The sequence below is a fragment of the Camelus dromedarius genome, chromosome 14 (genome assembly GCF_036321535.1).
Source record: "Camelus dromedarius isolate mCamDro1 chromosome 14, mCamDro1.pat, whole genome shotgun sequence".
In the NCBI taxonomy this organism is placed as follows: Eukaryota; Metazoa; Chordata; class Mammalia; order Artiodactyla; family Camelidae; genus Camelus; species Camelus dromedarius.
The window spans coordinates 18704136-18721738 of NC_087449.1; the positions used below are offsets into that span (position 1 = coordinate 18704136).

The following is a 17603-nucleotide window of genomic DNA, read 5'->3' on the forward strand; positions in this document are numbered from 1 at the left end:
AGGACTTAGTACTTAGAAGTGGCATATAATAAGCACTTGATAAATATTTCTTAAAAGGCTGATTGAAAGAATGAATCCTTTGTCTTGGATAGCTATCCTAAATTTCCCAGGAGCCTCAGTTTCAAATTTTTTCTGCCTATTAATATGCTTTTTATTTTTAATTTTTTAAAAAAGATTTCCTCAATCTATACGAGGATCTATACCTTAGACTTTTTTCTTTCGTAGAAAACTTTTATTCTTACTGTCATATATTATGTTCTTATTTTAAGACTAGGCTCAGATTACCAAGTATCCTCAATGTTAAATGTTGGAAATGCCCCAGCCACTGGAGTTGGGAACAATAAATATTATATAAACAAAATAATTAAAACCACAAAGTCCATTGATAAAATACCATGTACAGTAATTTTCCCATGAGTAACTGGAAAAGTTGAGAGCAGTGATTTATACCCACCACCCCTGAACTTATCAGCCAGGATCCAAGAGACCTGAGATCCCTCGGTGCATCTTAAAATAGCCAGTGTTTTAAGATCATTATCCTCAGCATAGATTTTTCTTATATGTAATTATTCTGTCTCTTGTGGCATAGTCTTTAGGGTTCCCCTTAAGTTTCAGTTGTTGACTGTGCCTGGGCTGGGTGGTGAGCCAAGACTCTTTTTGATGACTAGAAAGACTGTCCAGATCTGTCCTTGTGATCGTAAAATAGATTTTTGCCACTTTTGGTTGTTTATCTGAATTAAACGAATTGTAAAATTTGAAAAATAAAGGTTTATGGAAACATTAGTGATCCTTTTTGGAAACACTTTTTTCCCCTGAAATAAATAATGGGCTTTCCATTTGACCATACAGACATACGAATCTTCTTTTGGGTCTTAATAGTAGAAGTTTTTATGTAAATTACTCTTAAAGTTCTTGAGTTTTCTTTTAACGCATGGAAACATTCTCAAAATACACTTGGGAACACTTATTAGGGAACATAATAGTTTCATTGTAGAGAGGCCCAGTTTATTTTTAGGTAATAGATACTTCTTAAATCTAAGGACTAGAAATAACTTGGTTTAGATACATAGGAATTTATAAATTTAATTCTCTGTAGTACAGTATTTATTTCATAGATCTATTTATATTAATCTGATTTCTTGAAATTTTACATGATTTTTTAATTTAGAGATTCAAAAATTGCATGATGTTTGATGTTATTACCATTTTATGTTTCAGAATGTGCCCATTTACTTTTGGCTCACAATGCTCCAGTAAAGGTGAAAAATGCTCAGGGATGGAGCCCGCTGGCGGAAGCCATCAGTTATGGAGATAGACAGATGAGTAAGCAATATAAATTACCATTGTTGATATGTATTCTAAAACTATGAAGTGACACATTTGATATTTTTAATTGAGTGTAATTGTCCATACCAGGAAAGGTTTGAAGTTACTTATTACTTACAAACATATATGAATTATTCATGACTTAGGAACTTAAACAAAAAGAATCATGTTTAAAAGTATGTCTATTACTTTTTCTTCTTTTACAGCATTCTGCCCTACTTATATTTTTCTATTTTTTTATTCATTCAGAATGAAGGACTTTTTAAAAACGTTGAGACCTGACTGTCCTTTCTGGCAGCTGCTTAATTATTTGGAAGATTAATTGAAACTGAAAATAATCACAGTGTTATTACAGTTAGTGTCTGTTTTAATTGCTGGGAATAGTCTTTGTTGAACATGAGGAACAAATTTGTCTCTACTTTGTTTTAGTCTTTAAATGAGAATTTCCCAAAAAGTCACATAATTTTTTATAATTTATAAGTATTCAGTTACTCCACTTTCCCTCCTCCTACCTTTAATTTTTTTTTCAACTTTATAATCTTATTTCAACCTATAGTCTTATTTTTTTCAAGTACCTCTTAATAGTTGAAAAATTTCCAAAATTAAAATCTGGATGAAGGAAAATACCATCTTTCTGGTAATACATTCTTTTTACAATTTGAGGCTGAAAGTGATAAATCTAGTTTTGTAAAAGGAACAATAAAATTTTTTGACAGTTTTATTAAAGAAGAGCATAATGTTGAATACTTCCAGGATGTTACGATGATTTAGTCTTACGTTGATGCTAAGTTTTAGGCTCTTACGGGTCTCTCTTATATTTTAGCTTTATATGTAATCCACATACTATATCTTTGTGGGCTTTCTGAACACTTTGAGCAGCTTCTAATGGTGAAGTTATATTTGGGTTTGAGATTTAATGTGAGATAAAATTGTGATATTTTAACGACTATTTGAGTATATATATATAATTATTATTATTATTATTTTTTTTATTCATTGAGAGTTGTCCTTTCTGGACAAACAACAAGACATCCTTGTGAGATCAAGAAGCCATACCAATCCTAGAATTATTTCAGGGATGAGATAAAGATATACAGATGTAAGAAACTGAGAATGAATTAAAAGTTGCAGCAACTAGTGTGAGGAACTTTCTTTGATGTTTCTAAGCAAATAGCAGAGTAGAGAGGAAATCAAATGGGCTCCTGGGTTTCTGACTCACACTGTGACTTATGTGACTCTCAAAGATTGTTGTATTCAGAATTAGTGAATATTTACTGAGTCCTTACTATAAAGCGTGTGTATGTGGTAAGATGTGGAGAATGAAGACTTGGTGTCTGCTGTTTAGGAATTCAAAATCTATTGGGAGGGTGAAGAAACAGAGTTTTCTTGGAAAATCAGTTGCTAGATATTTAGCAGTAAATTTTAATTAGAGATTGGGACCCATAGTACTTGAGGTCTGCTTTTAGAGTGGTTTTCTTCTATAGACTTATATAAAAATTCTGAATAGTATCCCATTGCCAATCATTATAAAATTATATATCCTAATTATTCAGTGCTTTTATTTTTATTACTTCCCTTCACGTGAAACATTTTAACCTAATTAAAAAATTATTTTCAATTAAAAATTTTTTCTATTTTTTTCTTATTTATTTATTTATTTATTTATTTATTTATTTATTTATTTATTTATTTATTTATTTATAGTCTTTTGAGGGGTGGGAAGGTGGTAATTAGGTTTATTTATTTATTTATTTATTTATTTCTTATTGGAGGTACTGGGGATTGAACCCAGGACCTCTTGCATGCTAAGCATGCATTCTACCACTGAGCTATACCCTGCCCACTAAACTACTAATTTAAAGGATAATTCAACAACTCTTATGGTACATATTTAGAATTATTAATGAGAATGTATTTATAGTAATGTTAAACATGCCTATACTTTGAAATTATTTTAAGCACTATGATTTAAGTTTTTGATTATTTAGCTTATATTACATAAAAATTTTCTGGGCATAGAAAAATCACAATTTTTGAAAAAATAAAATAATCTAATATAACTTATTAGTGAAAACTTTGTGACCTAATTTTTTTTTTTTCAGTCTGATATCTTCTAGTGTTTTTGTGCGGTATAACAGGGAGACAATGCTGAACTACTTGTCAGAATTTAGAATTATTTAGAATTATTTCACTTTAAAATTAATAAAATTCCTACATTATGTTGCTTTTCTGTCTTACAGTGGATACCTGGTGAGCAGTGGTCAGGCCAGGCCAGTATCAGGGAGAGATAAGGATACAACATAAGTCTTTTCCTAACTCATCCCTCACCCATGGTCCCCAGCTATCCTCTGATCTAGACGGCTCTAGTTTCTTTTATACTTTCTCTCCCTGTCTCTGTCTCTCTCTATATATACACACAAACACATATATATAATGTGCACCTAAATAATTATATGTCTACCTAAATAAAAATATACATATAGACATATAACATTATATTAGTTTCAAATATACAACATATTGATTCAGTATTTTTATGTATTGCAAAACGATTACCGCAATAAATCTAGTGAACACCTGTCACCATACAGAGTTATGTGATTTCTATTTTTCTTGTGATGAGATCTTTTAAGATCTGTTTTAGCAACTTTCAAGTATGCAGTACATTACTGTTAACTGGAGTTGGCATGCTGTACATTACATCCTCATGACTTACTTTATAACTGGAAGTGTGTACCTTTTGACTCCCTTTATCTGTTTGTTCCCCTGACTTCATCCCCATTCGTAGGCAGCTCTAGTTTCTTACCTACACTGAGACCCAGCTGTCTTTTGTGTCTCTAGGAGTTACTCATAGTTTATACAGATTTATGTTGTGGTGTATTTATGTTATGATAGTTTTAGGAATTCTGTCAGCCTCTGTCTTATTTTTGTAGCACATCAAAAATTAGTTTGGAGAGAAAGAGATAGTCATGTATGTCAGTTTGCAATGTTATCAGGAACTGACAGTCTTCTTCATTTGGGTCTCAGCTTTATATTTCTTTCCCCAACTTGTGGAGTAGATTAACTTCTCCTCATCCGCTTTCGAAGTGGCCACTCTTCCTTTGCAGTACTCAGCACACTTCTAAATAATTATTCAATGTCTATTACCTACTGTGTATCTTGATATAAGCTTTGTGAAAACTTAAGTCATGAATATCTATCTTATTAATCCTTTCATTTCTGGCTCCTAGAACAGTGCTTGGCACATTTATTTGTTCAGTGAATTAATGAAGAAAATAAAAACTGCGAAGAAAATTTGAAACTAATCAAGAATTACTTTTTCTGAAAATTATTGTATTAGGATTTTTATTTACCATAACTCTCCTGAGTTGTTCAAAACTTTATAATATTTTTCTTATAAGAATGTAATGATATTTGTTGTAGAAAACTAGGAGATTATTAAGGCAAAAAAAAGGAAATAATTTCACCCAGAGATGACCATTATTAATATTTTGTTATATTTTCTTCTATATTTTTCTTCTGGTCATGTTACTCTCCTATTTAAAACTCGTTAAAAATTCCTATTCTTAAGATGAAGACCAAAATCTCTAACTTGGTTTATAAGATCCAGTATGATAATGTCACTTTTTCATCTCCATCCTTATCTTTTTCTTTCCGCATTGTTTCTGTATGTCAACTCTGATTCCTTTTCAGTTTCTCATACTCTCTTCCTCTTTTGCCCCAGCTCCTTATAATTCTTTATATCTCAGCTCAAGTACAAGGAAGCCTTCTCTCCTCCTATACTACGTCAGAGCTCTACCTGTCACTCTCATCAGGCAGGAAGCTTCATTAGGGCAAGGATTGTCTGTCTCCTTATTACCTACCAATGCATCAGAAACGTAGTAGGGATGTACAATTAACTTTCACATTGAGGAACTCATCTTAGTTGGGGTAGAGAGACCAATGAATATTTGCAGTATTCTGAACTATTCACAAAGTACTAGGGGGAAACAGATGAGGGAGAAAGTAATTCTGGTTTTAGCAGGGTGTTTGGTTATTTGAACTGAGTCTCAAAGGATTTTAGGAGTTAATAAGGTAGGTAAAGACATTCTAGCTTTTGGAAGCAGAATTTGTATAAAGTATGGAAATGTAAAGAACAAGGTATATTTTAGAAAACCCGTGGTTAAAAATAAGTATAAATCCTGCTATTTTACATATTCTTCCCTGAGTTTTTCCTAATTTGGCCTATGTGGACAAAACAAAACTAGTCTAAGCTTTTACTACCATCCTCTTTCAGTTATTTTTTTCTCTCCTGCCTTACACTTCTGTATTTCACATAAGGCATTAAGTAGTTTATAAGAATGCATCCTATAAAATAGTAAAACCCCCAATATTTTAATGTATTTATATGTATATATATGTATATGAAAACAGGACCAGGAGGAAATCAGCATGTATTGATGTATGCATTTTTTCCCTCTCCATGTACATTTTTCATCTTATCTTTTGCTAGGCTTATTTTATTCAAGGCCAGTGTTTTTGCTTATCTCAGTAAATGTTAGGGATTGATTGATTTTGCTAGTTAATTTTAGACCTTAATTCTAATAAATAAAACTTACGTTTACCTAATTGCAGGTACAGTAGTAAGCAATTTATGTTACCTTTGTAGTAACTCCGTATAGTAGATTTCACTTTATTCTTGTTTGACAAATGAAAAAAAGAAACTGAAGTTTAGGGAAATTAAATAACTGCTCCAAGTTTACATGCAGCCAATAAGTAGTAAAGCTGTGGCTTATGCTTAGGCAATTTGTCTAAGTTTCCATTTTTTAACTATTGAGAAAACACTGTGGAGGGCTTCAGGTTTTATTAGAGTCAGAAGTACTTTCAGAGATAGAAAAGGATTTATTTTCATATTTTTTTATGCCACGTTGGTGCTATGTGAGAGTACAACCTCAAGTGAAAGAAGAACAAATGAGACTGGTGACAATTGCAGATAATTACACTTTTAGAAAAGTAATACCTAATGGGATTTGTGAGATCTGCTGTCTTTGAGATCTTCTTTTAGATCAGTGTTAACAAAACACTGTATCATCTGACTGAGATTGGTAACTCTTGGCTCAGATAAAACCTTACTCATAATTAAAAACTAGCAAAACTAGTGTGAATATGTTATAAATTGATGTTGAGATATCTCTTAATTTTCCTTGAGGATCATAACAGTTTTGCTAACGGTACTTACTAACTTACTCACAATATCTGTGTCGTATCTCTGTGTAATAAGCCAGTGGCGTTTCCTAGCATGGTGAAGTTTTTTTTAATACATTTTTTATTGAGGTGTAATTGGCAATCTAGCATAGCAAAATTTATTTTAAATTAAAAATTTTTAAATTTGAATTTTAGTTACAGCTCTTTTAAGGAAACTTAAGCAGCAATCCAGGGAAAGTGTTGAAGAAAAACGACCTCGATTATTAAAAGCCCTCAAAGAGGTAGGCTAAATTTCTTTCCTGATTTTGCACCTAAAGACCGATTTTAAGTGTACTTTTAAGCATTTTTTAAAATGCAGCTTAATTTCTCACTAATATTAAGAGTCAAGAAATGGTAAAAATCCATCTTCAATTAAGCAAAAATGACATAATGAAATACTCTGATATTATAATGTATAATGTAATTTTATGGGGAGCACCATTTGCTTTGAACTAGGAAGGCAGATAAAGAATTATTGCTTTCAAAAAACTAGGTAAGAACTCTAAGAAAAAAGGAGGTAAGTCATATCAGTGGCAGTAATTTTCCTTTGTCCTTTGGCTTGAAATATTAGAGCTGACACCACTGCTGCTAGTGGGAGACGTTTGCATTTTCTTTATTTAACAAAACTCTTTTTGTCTGTCCTACTTTATAATGGTAAGAGCTGAATGTGCTGGCACAGAAAGGGAGAAAGGTTTGTTTTCCTCTGTGTTCTTGATGCTTGGAAGAACTGTGGGAGAAAGATCTATTGTCACAGCTATATCGTCTTTTAAGTATGCTTTTTTATTTTGAGATCCCAAGAGAGAAATTTTTTGGAGAATATTTGATCTAATAGTTCCCTTAGCAGTCTTTGGTGAAATAATTGTGAAATAAAAATTTTCTCTATAGATCTCATATGGTGACATTATTTCAGATTTAGTAAACTTGTGTTACCACTTTACAGAAGAAAAGTTCCTATTGCAATGGGTGATTTTATTAGATCATTATGAGCCTACACAAATAATCATTTTGGAAGGTACTTTTTATTATACTTTTTAAGTATAATATTATTATATTAATTATTATTATTAACTATTTTTTACAGTAATACTTATCATTATTTGGGTTATACTAAGAAATAGAATATTTATTGATACAAATTTAAATGCCTATCAGTTCCAGATATTTTATTATGTGAATAAAATGTTCTTGTATAATCTAGAGTAATGTGTATTTTCCTTTGTAGGTAAGTGTAGTAATGTCCGCTGTTGTAATGTTTCATTTTCAGTAATAACCATATATTTAAAATTTTTTTCTCTTTAACTCCATACTTTGAAATTATTCCCTATTCCTGTCTATAGATCTTTAATGATAACAGATTTTTTTTTTTTAAAGCAAACTCTTAAGTTGGTATAAGAGCTGTTAACTAAGGTGTGCATCCAGTAATTGTTTATATTTCATTTCTCAGCTAGGTGACTTTTATCTAGAACTTCACTGGGATTTTCAAAGCTGGGGTAAGAGTATGCTATGTTTTACTATAAAATATGTACACATGCAGAAATGCAAGTACAAAATTAACTATTATATAGAAGTGTTACCCAATACTTGCCCTAAGGAAATACAAATATTTTTCATCACATGGCGTATAATGGTTATAAAACCCAATAGTAATTCTTAATTATCCCAACCTGATCAGTAACTTTCATAATTACTATTTTTAAGATTGAAAATTATCTCTTTTTTTTTTAAACAAAATGCAGGTTCAAATATAATAATACAAGGAATTTTCAGAAGGAAGAGAAGGATAGTTATGGAATTATTAGATTACTGATTTTAAACAAGTTTGAAATAGAATATTTAGATTCCTGAAAGTGAAGAATTTGGTTAACATTATTTGATTTTGTATATTTTGTCATCTTTCAATTACTTTCTCTGCCTTTATTGTACACTTTATAGCCACTGCCTTAACATACTATTTGGTTGCACACTCTCCCACTTACTTATGAAAGACCTTAATTCCTAGATATTTTGCAGTCATTTATTGATTTACCTTAGCAATGTAAGTTTTTTCTCATCTCCGTTTTAAACATGTGTCTACTTAGGGAGATAAACCTTTGTGTTCAAATAGGGAGTTTGATCCTAGTACCTTTTACTTTACTAATTAAATAAATAATTAAACAAACAACCGAATTTTGGGTTAAAAAACTTTTTAAAGTAATCTATATATAGGTTTGGATATAATATGCTTATGCATGTTTTTTAAAGCATCTGAATTAATTTTTATAATATAAAGATTATTGGATGCTTATTGCCCCCAAATAATCATACAAATAAATTATAAAATGATCATAAAAAATCAGATATTGACAACTATAGAAGCCACTATTAATGTCTCATGTGAATACTTTCAAACCCTTTTCAATGCTTACAAATGTGTGTATGTACAGAAATATAAATGTATGTATATATACCCTCAACATTGTTTTTTTAATGGGTTCATACTATTATATCATTATTCAATTGCTCATTTTTACTTAATGTATTTCAGGTATCTTACCATATTAATTCATGAGAAGTACTTCATTTTTCTTAACAGCTACATAATACTGGACTGGGTTATTAAGATTTTCCTAGTGTGTTTAATCTCTAAATGTAAAATTTTAATCCCTAAAATATAATCATTTTTTTCAAACATTATTACAACTTCAGCTCATTAGGCTAGTTGTAGCTCCATCAAAATCACACATGATACTGTTACTCTGATAGATCTACCTTGTCTTTATGCTGTATATATCATTTGGAATTCTGGTGTCCTAGAAAACGGAGAGAAAAAGAGGTTTGTATAATAGCATGGTATATAAAAGAGCTCTAAGTCAGATTAGTCTAAGCCAGAATACTGTTTTTTCACTGTTTCTTTCCTATCTGTAAAGACCCCAGTCATGCTTGGTGATCCTAAACTGAGGTTGTCCCTTGAGTGTATTGGCTCTTTAACTGATTATCTTAGTAACTTTTAGTGGTTTGAATTCTAAAATAGTCAATTTATCTTGCTGAGCAAAATGTTTTAAAATATTTAAAAAGTGACATCTCAGTTATATGAAGAAATGGATGTAATTACTCCTGAAATTGTGCATATTATCTGTAGTTATAAACACAGTATAAATGTTGCAAAATCAAATTCATTATGCAACCACAGAGGTACTTATTCAAAGTAGTGCTTCTTTGAGAACTCGACTTTGATGCAAAAAAGTCAGCATCTGTTTCATCGTTGGTAAAGGATTTTACTAATTTCACATTAAAATTATTAGCACCTATGTTACTTGTCATATGTAATTCTAAGAACTGAGCTCATTCTCTAGATTTAGCCTAGACACTTTGGATTAAAAAACATTGGATCATCTCTATTATTAGATTTGATTATCAAGCTTTTTTATAGAGTTTACACGTTTCTTCCTCTTGTCATAACCCCTGATATTTAAAAAAAAAAGCTAGACGTATGGGGAAGCTAAGAAATACTGAGATCCAAGTTAAGTTTAATTTAGAGATAGTGGAGCATGGAGACTCTACTCTTTCTCCTTCAGTGTTTTGCTGAAAATAGCTTCAGGCTTGGTTAATAGCAAGTCTGATGGCAACTAAATTAAATTATTCCAGCAAGGGTTTTTAGGTATAGAAAACTTTAAATTGAAATCAGAAGTAGAGGCTCCTGTTTGACATGGCAAATTACATCTTTCCTGGACATCAGTTTCTTCATTTTAAAAATGGGAATCATAACTGCCCCATCTGTTTCAAGCTTTTGTGTTGATGTGGATGAAATGAAACCATCTTTTTGAAGGAAGCTCTTTAGATACTCTACAGTGTTAAATAACTTATAATACTATAATCACTGCAAATTTAGCATTATACATGTAGCATGTTTCAACAGAAAAACCAATAGCTTTTTAAAAAAATCTCATAATCTACAGAATATTCATCCTGTATTTGGGACTGTTATTTGCATATTATAGATGGAAAACATTAGGCTTAGAAACTCTTAAAGTCAGGAAGTAAGTGATAGCAAAACCAAAATTAAAATTTAGAGGCTTTTTATTTTTCAATTCAGTGAATTATGGTACCTTTGGAGTACTGTGTTAGACTCTCAGGTCTAAGATATAGAGAGTTTAATTATTCAGTTTACATGGGGGAAGAAAAAGTCATCACAGAATTGGGAAAATGCAAATTTCTCTATTTTTGGAATGTATTAAAATCTAGCAGAAGTCTTTTTCTGCTCAGTGATATACTTTTTTTTTTTTTTTTAACTGTTGCTTTTCAATCCCTAAGCTTCTTATTTTCTCTCTACATTTCCCTCTTCCTCCTTTTCTGATTTTTGGTAAGTGGGTATTGGCATAAGATTCTAAATTTTTGTAGGTTACCCTACTACTTCAAAAGATGTAATAAATTAAGTTAAATTTAAATTAACTTAAGTTAGAGTGTTATCTTCTAATTATCTTTTTTGTGCTACACGAATGCTTATGGACAGGAAAACTGAATCTCAGTTAATGAACATGAAAGAGAAGCTTTGATCATTTATGCAGATTTGTGCTATTATGAGTCTTCTCAGCTTTTGTTGTTTCATATAAGGAAAAACTTTATCAGAAAATACATGTTCTTTACTAGGGTAACTCTGAGTTGATATTGCCTCTGGGTGGTAAACTTTTCTTATTTTTGTAAAATAATGTCTTTTAGAAAACTGTCTTTGCTGGAAATCATTTTGGATTAAATGATCTCTAAGGATTTAAAAAAGACATGGCTATATGTGGTATACCTTTAATGTTAATTAGAAAATATTGATCCTTTTGAAAAAGTTAACTAAAAAACTAGGCTTTAATTTTCTGTTTCTTTATAACAAAGAACAAAGATAGGTTGATTTATGACCCATTTTTTAAAACATTTTACAAAATATTTTTTGTAAAATGTACATGTATCCTACATTCACACACACACTTACATACACAGGTACATGTGATACAGTCTTTAATTTCAAGAATTTTGAGTTTCACATTTCTTTTTTTGGTATGTGATAGTTTACTATATAACCTGTTATGCAGATTTATTTTCATTCATAGAATAACTCATTTCCCCCAAATATAGCAGATAATAAATAATAAAAACAATCAGAATATAGCTTGTGATATGAATGTGAGCAACACTAGAATGTGGAAGTCTATAGGTGAACAGTATGATTGTATTTTATAGGTTTTGAAAATGAATCACAATGAGCCTATGTAACCAAGATCACAGATTTGGGATTCAAACTCAAATTCGACTATTTAGCTCTAAGAATATCTTTCTCCATTACACACATTACTCTTCTGGTATTTAATCCAGTTATATTTAAAGAATCAGATAGGGTCTAGGTTTGTCTTGTTACCCATTTAGGAGGCATTGTTTTCCCACCTTTAATAATATCCTGCAATAGGTATCCCAGAGTAGCATTGTATCAACTCTGCTACTCTTGTATGTGTTTGGTGGGGTTGGAGTGGTTAACTGTACAGTAATTATAATAAAATAGTAGTTATTTGAAGTTGCCCAAATTGCTTTATGTATTACTTTTAAGTGGAAAAATACTGTTTTAAAGGAAATTATTACAATTTTGGTGAAATAGTAAAATGTTTACATTAGTCTTCTTCTAATTAAAAAATTCGTAATGTCTCAGAACTTTAAGTGGTTGTTTTTATCTTTTCTTTTACAAAATACAGTGCCTTTACTTTCCCGAATTCTGCCTTCTGATGCATGTAAAATATACAAACAAGGTATCAATATCAGGTAAGGTGATTTGATTTTTTTCTGAGGAAGGGGTAATTGAGATTTAGAGAAAGCTTTTCTTTCTGTAGTAATAGTTTATGCTTGCATGTAGTATTTTATAACTGAAACTGTGGTAGTATATTCACAATATTTTATCTCATTTGAGACGTACTACAGATAAGGAACCAAAGGCTTAAAATTGTGGCTAAAACAAAGGTATTATTCAACTACAGACAATCTAGAAGGCAAGTAGAGTGAAGATCATGATATAATCATGATATACTACTAAGAATATCTAAGATGGTCATCTCATTCATGCCAGTGTTTTAGGGAATAAGGGACAGATAAGGAAGACCCAACCCTTGTCTTCTCTCCATCCCCCTCATACCACCCTTCCCTCCCTTGTCTACCCATCTGTGCTTCTGTTCGTTCATCTATTCAGTCATCTATCCATTTTAATGAACACTTTAAGGCTAATTTTAATTTTCTTCTGTTCCCTTTTAAAACTAAGATTGATGTTTAGATCTCATGGGGAACCTACTTATTTTACTCATTTCAGAATGTTACTTTTATTATTCTTTACTTCTTTAGCTTTATATTAATCTAGGTATATTTATAAATTATGTATATCTAAGTTATACATAATGCTAGTGAATATGCCAACTTTTACGTATACATATATTAATATATTTATATATAATATATATAATTTTATATGTCTGAATCTCTGTATATCTCCAGAACATTAATTTGAGTATGTATCTAGAACTAGAGATGTCTTAGAAGATTATCTCATATAACCTCTTCATTTTATACATTAGAAAGTTCAGAAAGGTGAATTGATTTTTTTTATAAGAACATTTTGCAAGTTAACAACTGAGTCAAGACTGCTGACTTCCTGTCAGTTCTCACCATGTCACAAGACAGAAATTAAAAAAAACAACTCCTTATGAGATTTATTATGCAATTTATGTTGGATTATAGTGAAGAGATAACCATTAGTTGGGAGTAAATTCTAGGGTAATTATTCTCAAGTAGTAGAATTTGATTAAGGTAGAAGTTTCTGGGTTTTTGTTTTTAAAAAATAACCTCTTTAGATGAAAGTGCTCATGCATATTAAATTCATGATTATTGCAGAAACCTTGAAAAACACAGAAAAACATAGAAGAAAAACTAGGAAAGGATTTGATAATGATGTAGATTTAATTCAGCAGCCTATTGTTAGCAGTATATTATGGTTTCATCTTTAAAAGTGTGTAATATAGGTGTTTGCCAAAGGTAGTGGATAATTTGGGAGAATAGTATTTTCTTCTATGAGCCACTTTAAATAAAGATTAGTTTTAGTTCTGTTTGATTCTTAAAGTTAGGAGAAAAGGAGTTTCTTTCTTTTAAAAAATTATTTCCCATTTTTGTATGACTTTTAAAAGTAAATTACATGATGCATATTACATAATAAATATGGATGATAAAACCACCAAATGGTTAAAATAGAGACATGAGAATAAGAGCTTGAGGGAGAATAACTGTGTCCAAGAATGTAGGTTAAGGGGAAGCTGCTGTAATTTAGCCAGACACTTGAAACCCAGGGCTTCCTAGCAGCTGAGGTTGAAGGAGAACTGTGACAGGTTCTGGAGTGCCCCTTATCGAACAGAATTTACCAGATAAATGGAGAAGCTGGACTTTAGGATGTATGGCAAAGATTTCTTGCAGAGATGAAAAATTATTTTAAAGAGAAAAAAAGTCTGTTAACATTAAATAAAAACTTTGAAATTTAAACGTGAGATTAGTTTTTTTGAGATTGTTTTTGTAAACATTACTTCAAATGAAGCTTATCTGTATGTCATGACAGCCATGTGATCATTTAAAGTATCTTCTTTGGTGTCAAGGAGAAATTAATACTTTAGTAGAAATAGGAAAGTGTGAGCTACTTTATTGTTGAGAATATTAACAAATTTTTCACTGTTAATTATGAGGTGATCTGTAACCACTGACTGAAATGATCATTGCAAACTTTGCTTCATTTCAGACTCTTCCTTTATCAAGGCTAAGCCCTATTTCCTTTTTCATTGTTACTTGGATATTTTTCTAATTTTTATCTGGAAAAGAACATTTGCTATTCAAATCTTTGTATAAATACGAGTTTTTTTGTTCATCATGGTGAATTACATGGCAGAAATATAAAATATTTGGGCTTATAGGCTTAAAGCCAAGGACTAGTTAATAATACATTAAAATACCAGCATGATAAATTGTATCATTATGAGGCATGTATGATAGTTTACTAGTCCATCTGTCTAATATCCAAGATGTACTAGCTAGTTTTCTTTCAGTTGCAAATTATAAAAACATACACAAAATAAAAATTGACTATGACTGTTTTTAGGTGTGGCTAGATTAAAGAGCTCAGATGCTACCATTTCTATCTTTGTCTCTTTCTGTCTCTCTGTGCATCTCTTCCTACACTATTCCCACCCCTAGCCCTGGCAACCTACTACCACTCTCACCCAGGATGGGCAAGAAGGGAATGGAGGCAAAAGATTGTTTTGGCCCATTTCTTCTTTTTCTGTGGGGTATAGAGTCCCTGGTAGCTGAAGCTTGGAGTCCAAATAGGCCACTTACGTAACATGATCTGTTCCTTTTTTGAGACTATCAGTAGTCCACTTCTTAGTGAGGCAGGGGATGACCCTCTTTTACTGGCATTGTTTTCTCTTAGGCCACAGGTACAAATAATAACAGGATGTATTTAGCAGTAGAGGCACCAGTAGTGCAGTAGCAGGCCACTGGAAGTGGCCCAGCAGCTAGGATTCAGCTATAAAGCAGCAAGCAGAGTTCACTCCTACAGGAGTTAGTGACTACTTTTTTTTTAAGACTTCTTGATTTGATTCTGAGGGATGTGTATATTTTGTATGACTCAGAAAAGACCCCTTTATATGTAGGGTAACCATACGTCTCTGTTCATCCCTGTTGTCTTGGTAAAATTAATAATAGTATCACCTTCACTTTTAAAAGTTACCAGTTTTGGTGATAAATTATATGTAACCCTAGTTATCTTTTGATGCAGCATGTGAAATATATTCCTTTTCTCAGCTTTTTCTGTGTAGAGAAACCAGTAATGCCTACTCACTTTGCCTTGTCTGTGGTGAGAACTGAAAAATCTACAGGGTAATGAATTCTTATATTCTGTAGAAACTCAGCAGCCTAGGTGGGTCTTTCACAAAGATTTAAAGGAGTTTCCTTGGGCGTGATCTTTTATGAGCTATAAACCCATTCTTCAATTAAGGACTGTGTTTCAGCAGCCAGTCAGAGAGCTCCTGATGTGGTGATCTATAAAGCCTTGTGCAAGACTGAACCACTTCAGGGTACTTGTGAACTTCTTCACTCTGTTGTTCTCCCTAATTTCAGCAAGTAGTGATTTGTAGAATTTATTTGAGACCAACCCATTGGGTAGACCATGCCACCTCTTGGTTACAAAGAGCAACAATCATACAGGTGTGTGAATCTATGAGTATTTGGCACAAGAATGATCCATAATGTTTTCAGACTGTGGAGATGTGGGAAAAGAGAATGCTGGGAAACAATGCTAATATGAATCTAGGAAGTCAAATAGAAAGGCCAAGACTTTGGAGTAAGTTAAATGGTTTATCAAATTGAAGGATGAAGCAGGGTTTGGTGCCATATGATTAGGCATAAGCATAGGTGCAGATCATAAGGACAAGACTGTGGACACACAGTCTTTAAGAATGTTGTCCATCCATTGCTATACCCCTCTTATATACAGGTGATGGTTAAACAACAGGGGTTTGAACTATGCAGGCCCACTTACAGGCAGACCTTTTCCAATAAATACGTACTATAATACTACGTGACCTGCGATTGGCTGAATCTGAGGATGTGGAATTGTGGGTATGGAGGGCTGACTGGAAAGTTACATGTGGAAGGGGTGGGGGTCAGCACCCCAAACCCCTGTATTCAAGGGTCAGCTGTACTCTGCTGGGCTAGCAACATGGTCTTGAAGGAATCAAGGAATGTTAGGTTGCTTTCCTTTTCTGCCTTTTCCAGTTGAAGTAACATTTATGGAATAGCTACAGTAAGGGTAGAGAAGAAGGGTATAGTAAAAAAAAATACATCAACAGTGGGGAAACAACTTTTTCTTGCTGGATTGATGAAATGTATATTCAGAAAAATGAAATATTGATAAAACAAAATATATATTTAAATATTCTTTTGGTGTTTTTTAATGAGATATTTTCTATTTAGCTTTTATATAAATTTGACTTGGAAATATGGTAGTAGCATCTTGGTTTGAGTTTAGAAGGAACAAAGCTTGTTTAATTAATATGAAGTTTTATTGAAATTTCATTTGTCAGAGTTTCTCATCTACGCATCTTTCACAGGCTTGACACTACTCTCATAGACTTTACTGACATGAAGTGCCAACGAGGGGATTTAAGCTTCATTTTCAATGGGGATGCGGCACCCTCTGAATCTTTTGTAGTATTAGACAATGAACAAAAAGTTTATCAGCGAATACACCATGAGGTGAGCATGTTGCCTTATCCTGTATTCCTGTAAGTAGTTTAAAAAAGGTCTTATGTTTGCAACCATGCCTCAGTGTAATTGTTTTAAAAGGCGTAAGTCGTAACTGAGATGGTTCATTCTCAAAGTCTTCATTTTCTTACCTCTAGTTTTTTAAAGAAGTTTTTGTCATCTGTTCTCCATCCTGACCAGCCCATTGAGTCTGTTTACTCTTAATTCACTGATGATCTCCTTGTTAAATAACTCCAACTTCTCTTATTTCTCATTTGTTGAACCTGTGCTGACCCTTTCATCATTTATTATCTTGCTATCTTAGTTGCTTTTATGTTGCAGATCATCTCTGTCTCCTTAATATGAACATCTCTTTTGTCTGTATGTACCCTTTTGCTTTTCCTAACTCTTTGGCTACCTTTCTTTTCTCTGTCTTTTCCCTCTTAAAGTAAAAAATTATCTTACTTCTCAATATCATATGTCCATGTTGGTATTCCTTCTACAACCACCATTGAAAAACCATATGCACTGTTAGCTTTACCCTGTGTTCCCTGAATGCCCCTTTCCCTGCTATAAACCAATGAAAAACTTTTTCTTGTATCTGTATATCACTGATAACCCTACAAATGTTTTAACTCAACATTTTGTTTTGTCACTGTTGCTTTTACTTTGTTTTCATTTTTCACCACTTCTTTCTCCACGTTGTCATCTGCCACATCTTGTGGCTTCTTCTTCACCATCTCTTAGATTACACCCTCCTACTACCATATCTG

General features: G+C 32.0%; 1 protein-coding gene across 2 annotated transcripts in view; it reads left to right on the forward strand.

Annotated features, from left to right (window-relative positions):
- The window catches only part of ANKRD13C (ankyrin repeat domain 13C), a 79694-nt gene that overhangs the window by 31479 nt on the left and 30612 nt on the right, over window positions 1–17603 (forward strand). Inside the window, exons 3-7 of one of the 2 annotated variants that reach the window (XM_010989024.3) lie at window positions 1219–1323; window positions 6706–6791; window positions 7994–8039; window positions 12258–12324; window positions 16698–16842. In XM_010989024.3, coding sequence (XP_010987326.2) covers window positions 1219–1323; window positions 6706–6791; window positions 7994–8039; window positions 12258–12324; window positions 16698–16842 — 449 coding nt within the window. The remainder of the gene's footprint in view (window positions 1–1218; window positions 1324–6705; window positions 6792–7993; window positions 8040–12257; window positions 12325–16697; window positions 16843–17603) is intronic. The other variant, XM_031465379.2, reaches the window with a different exon arrangement.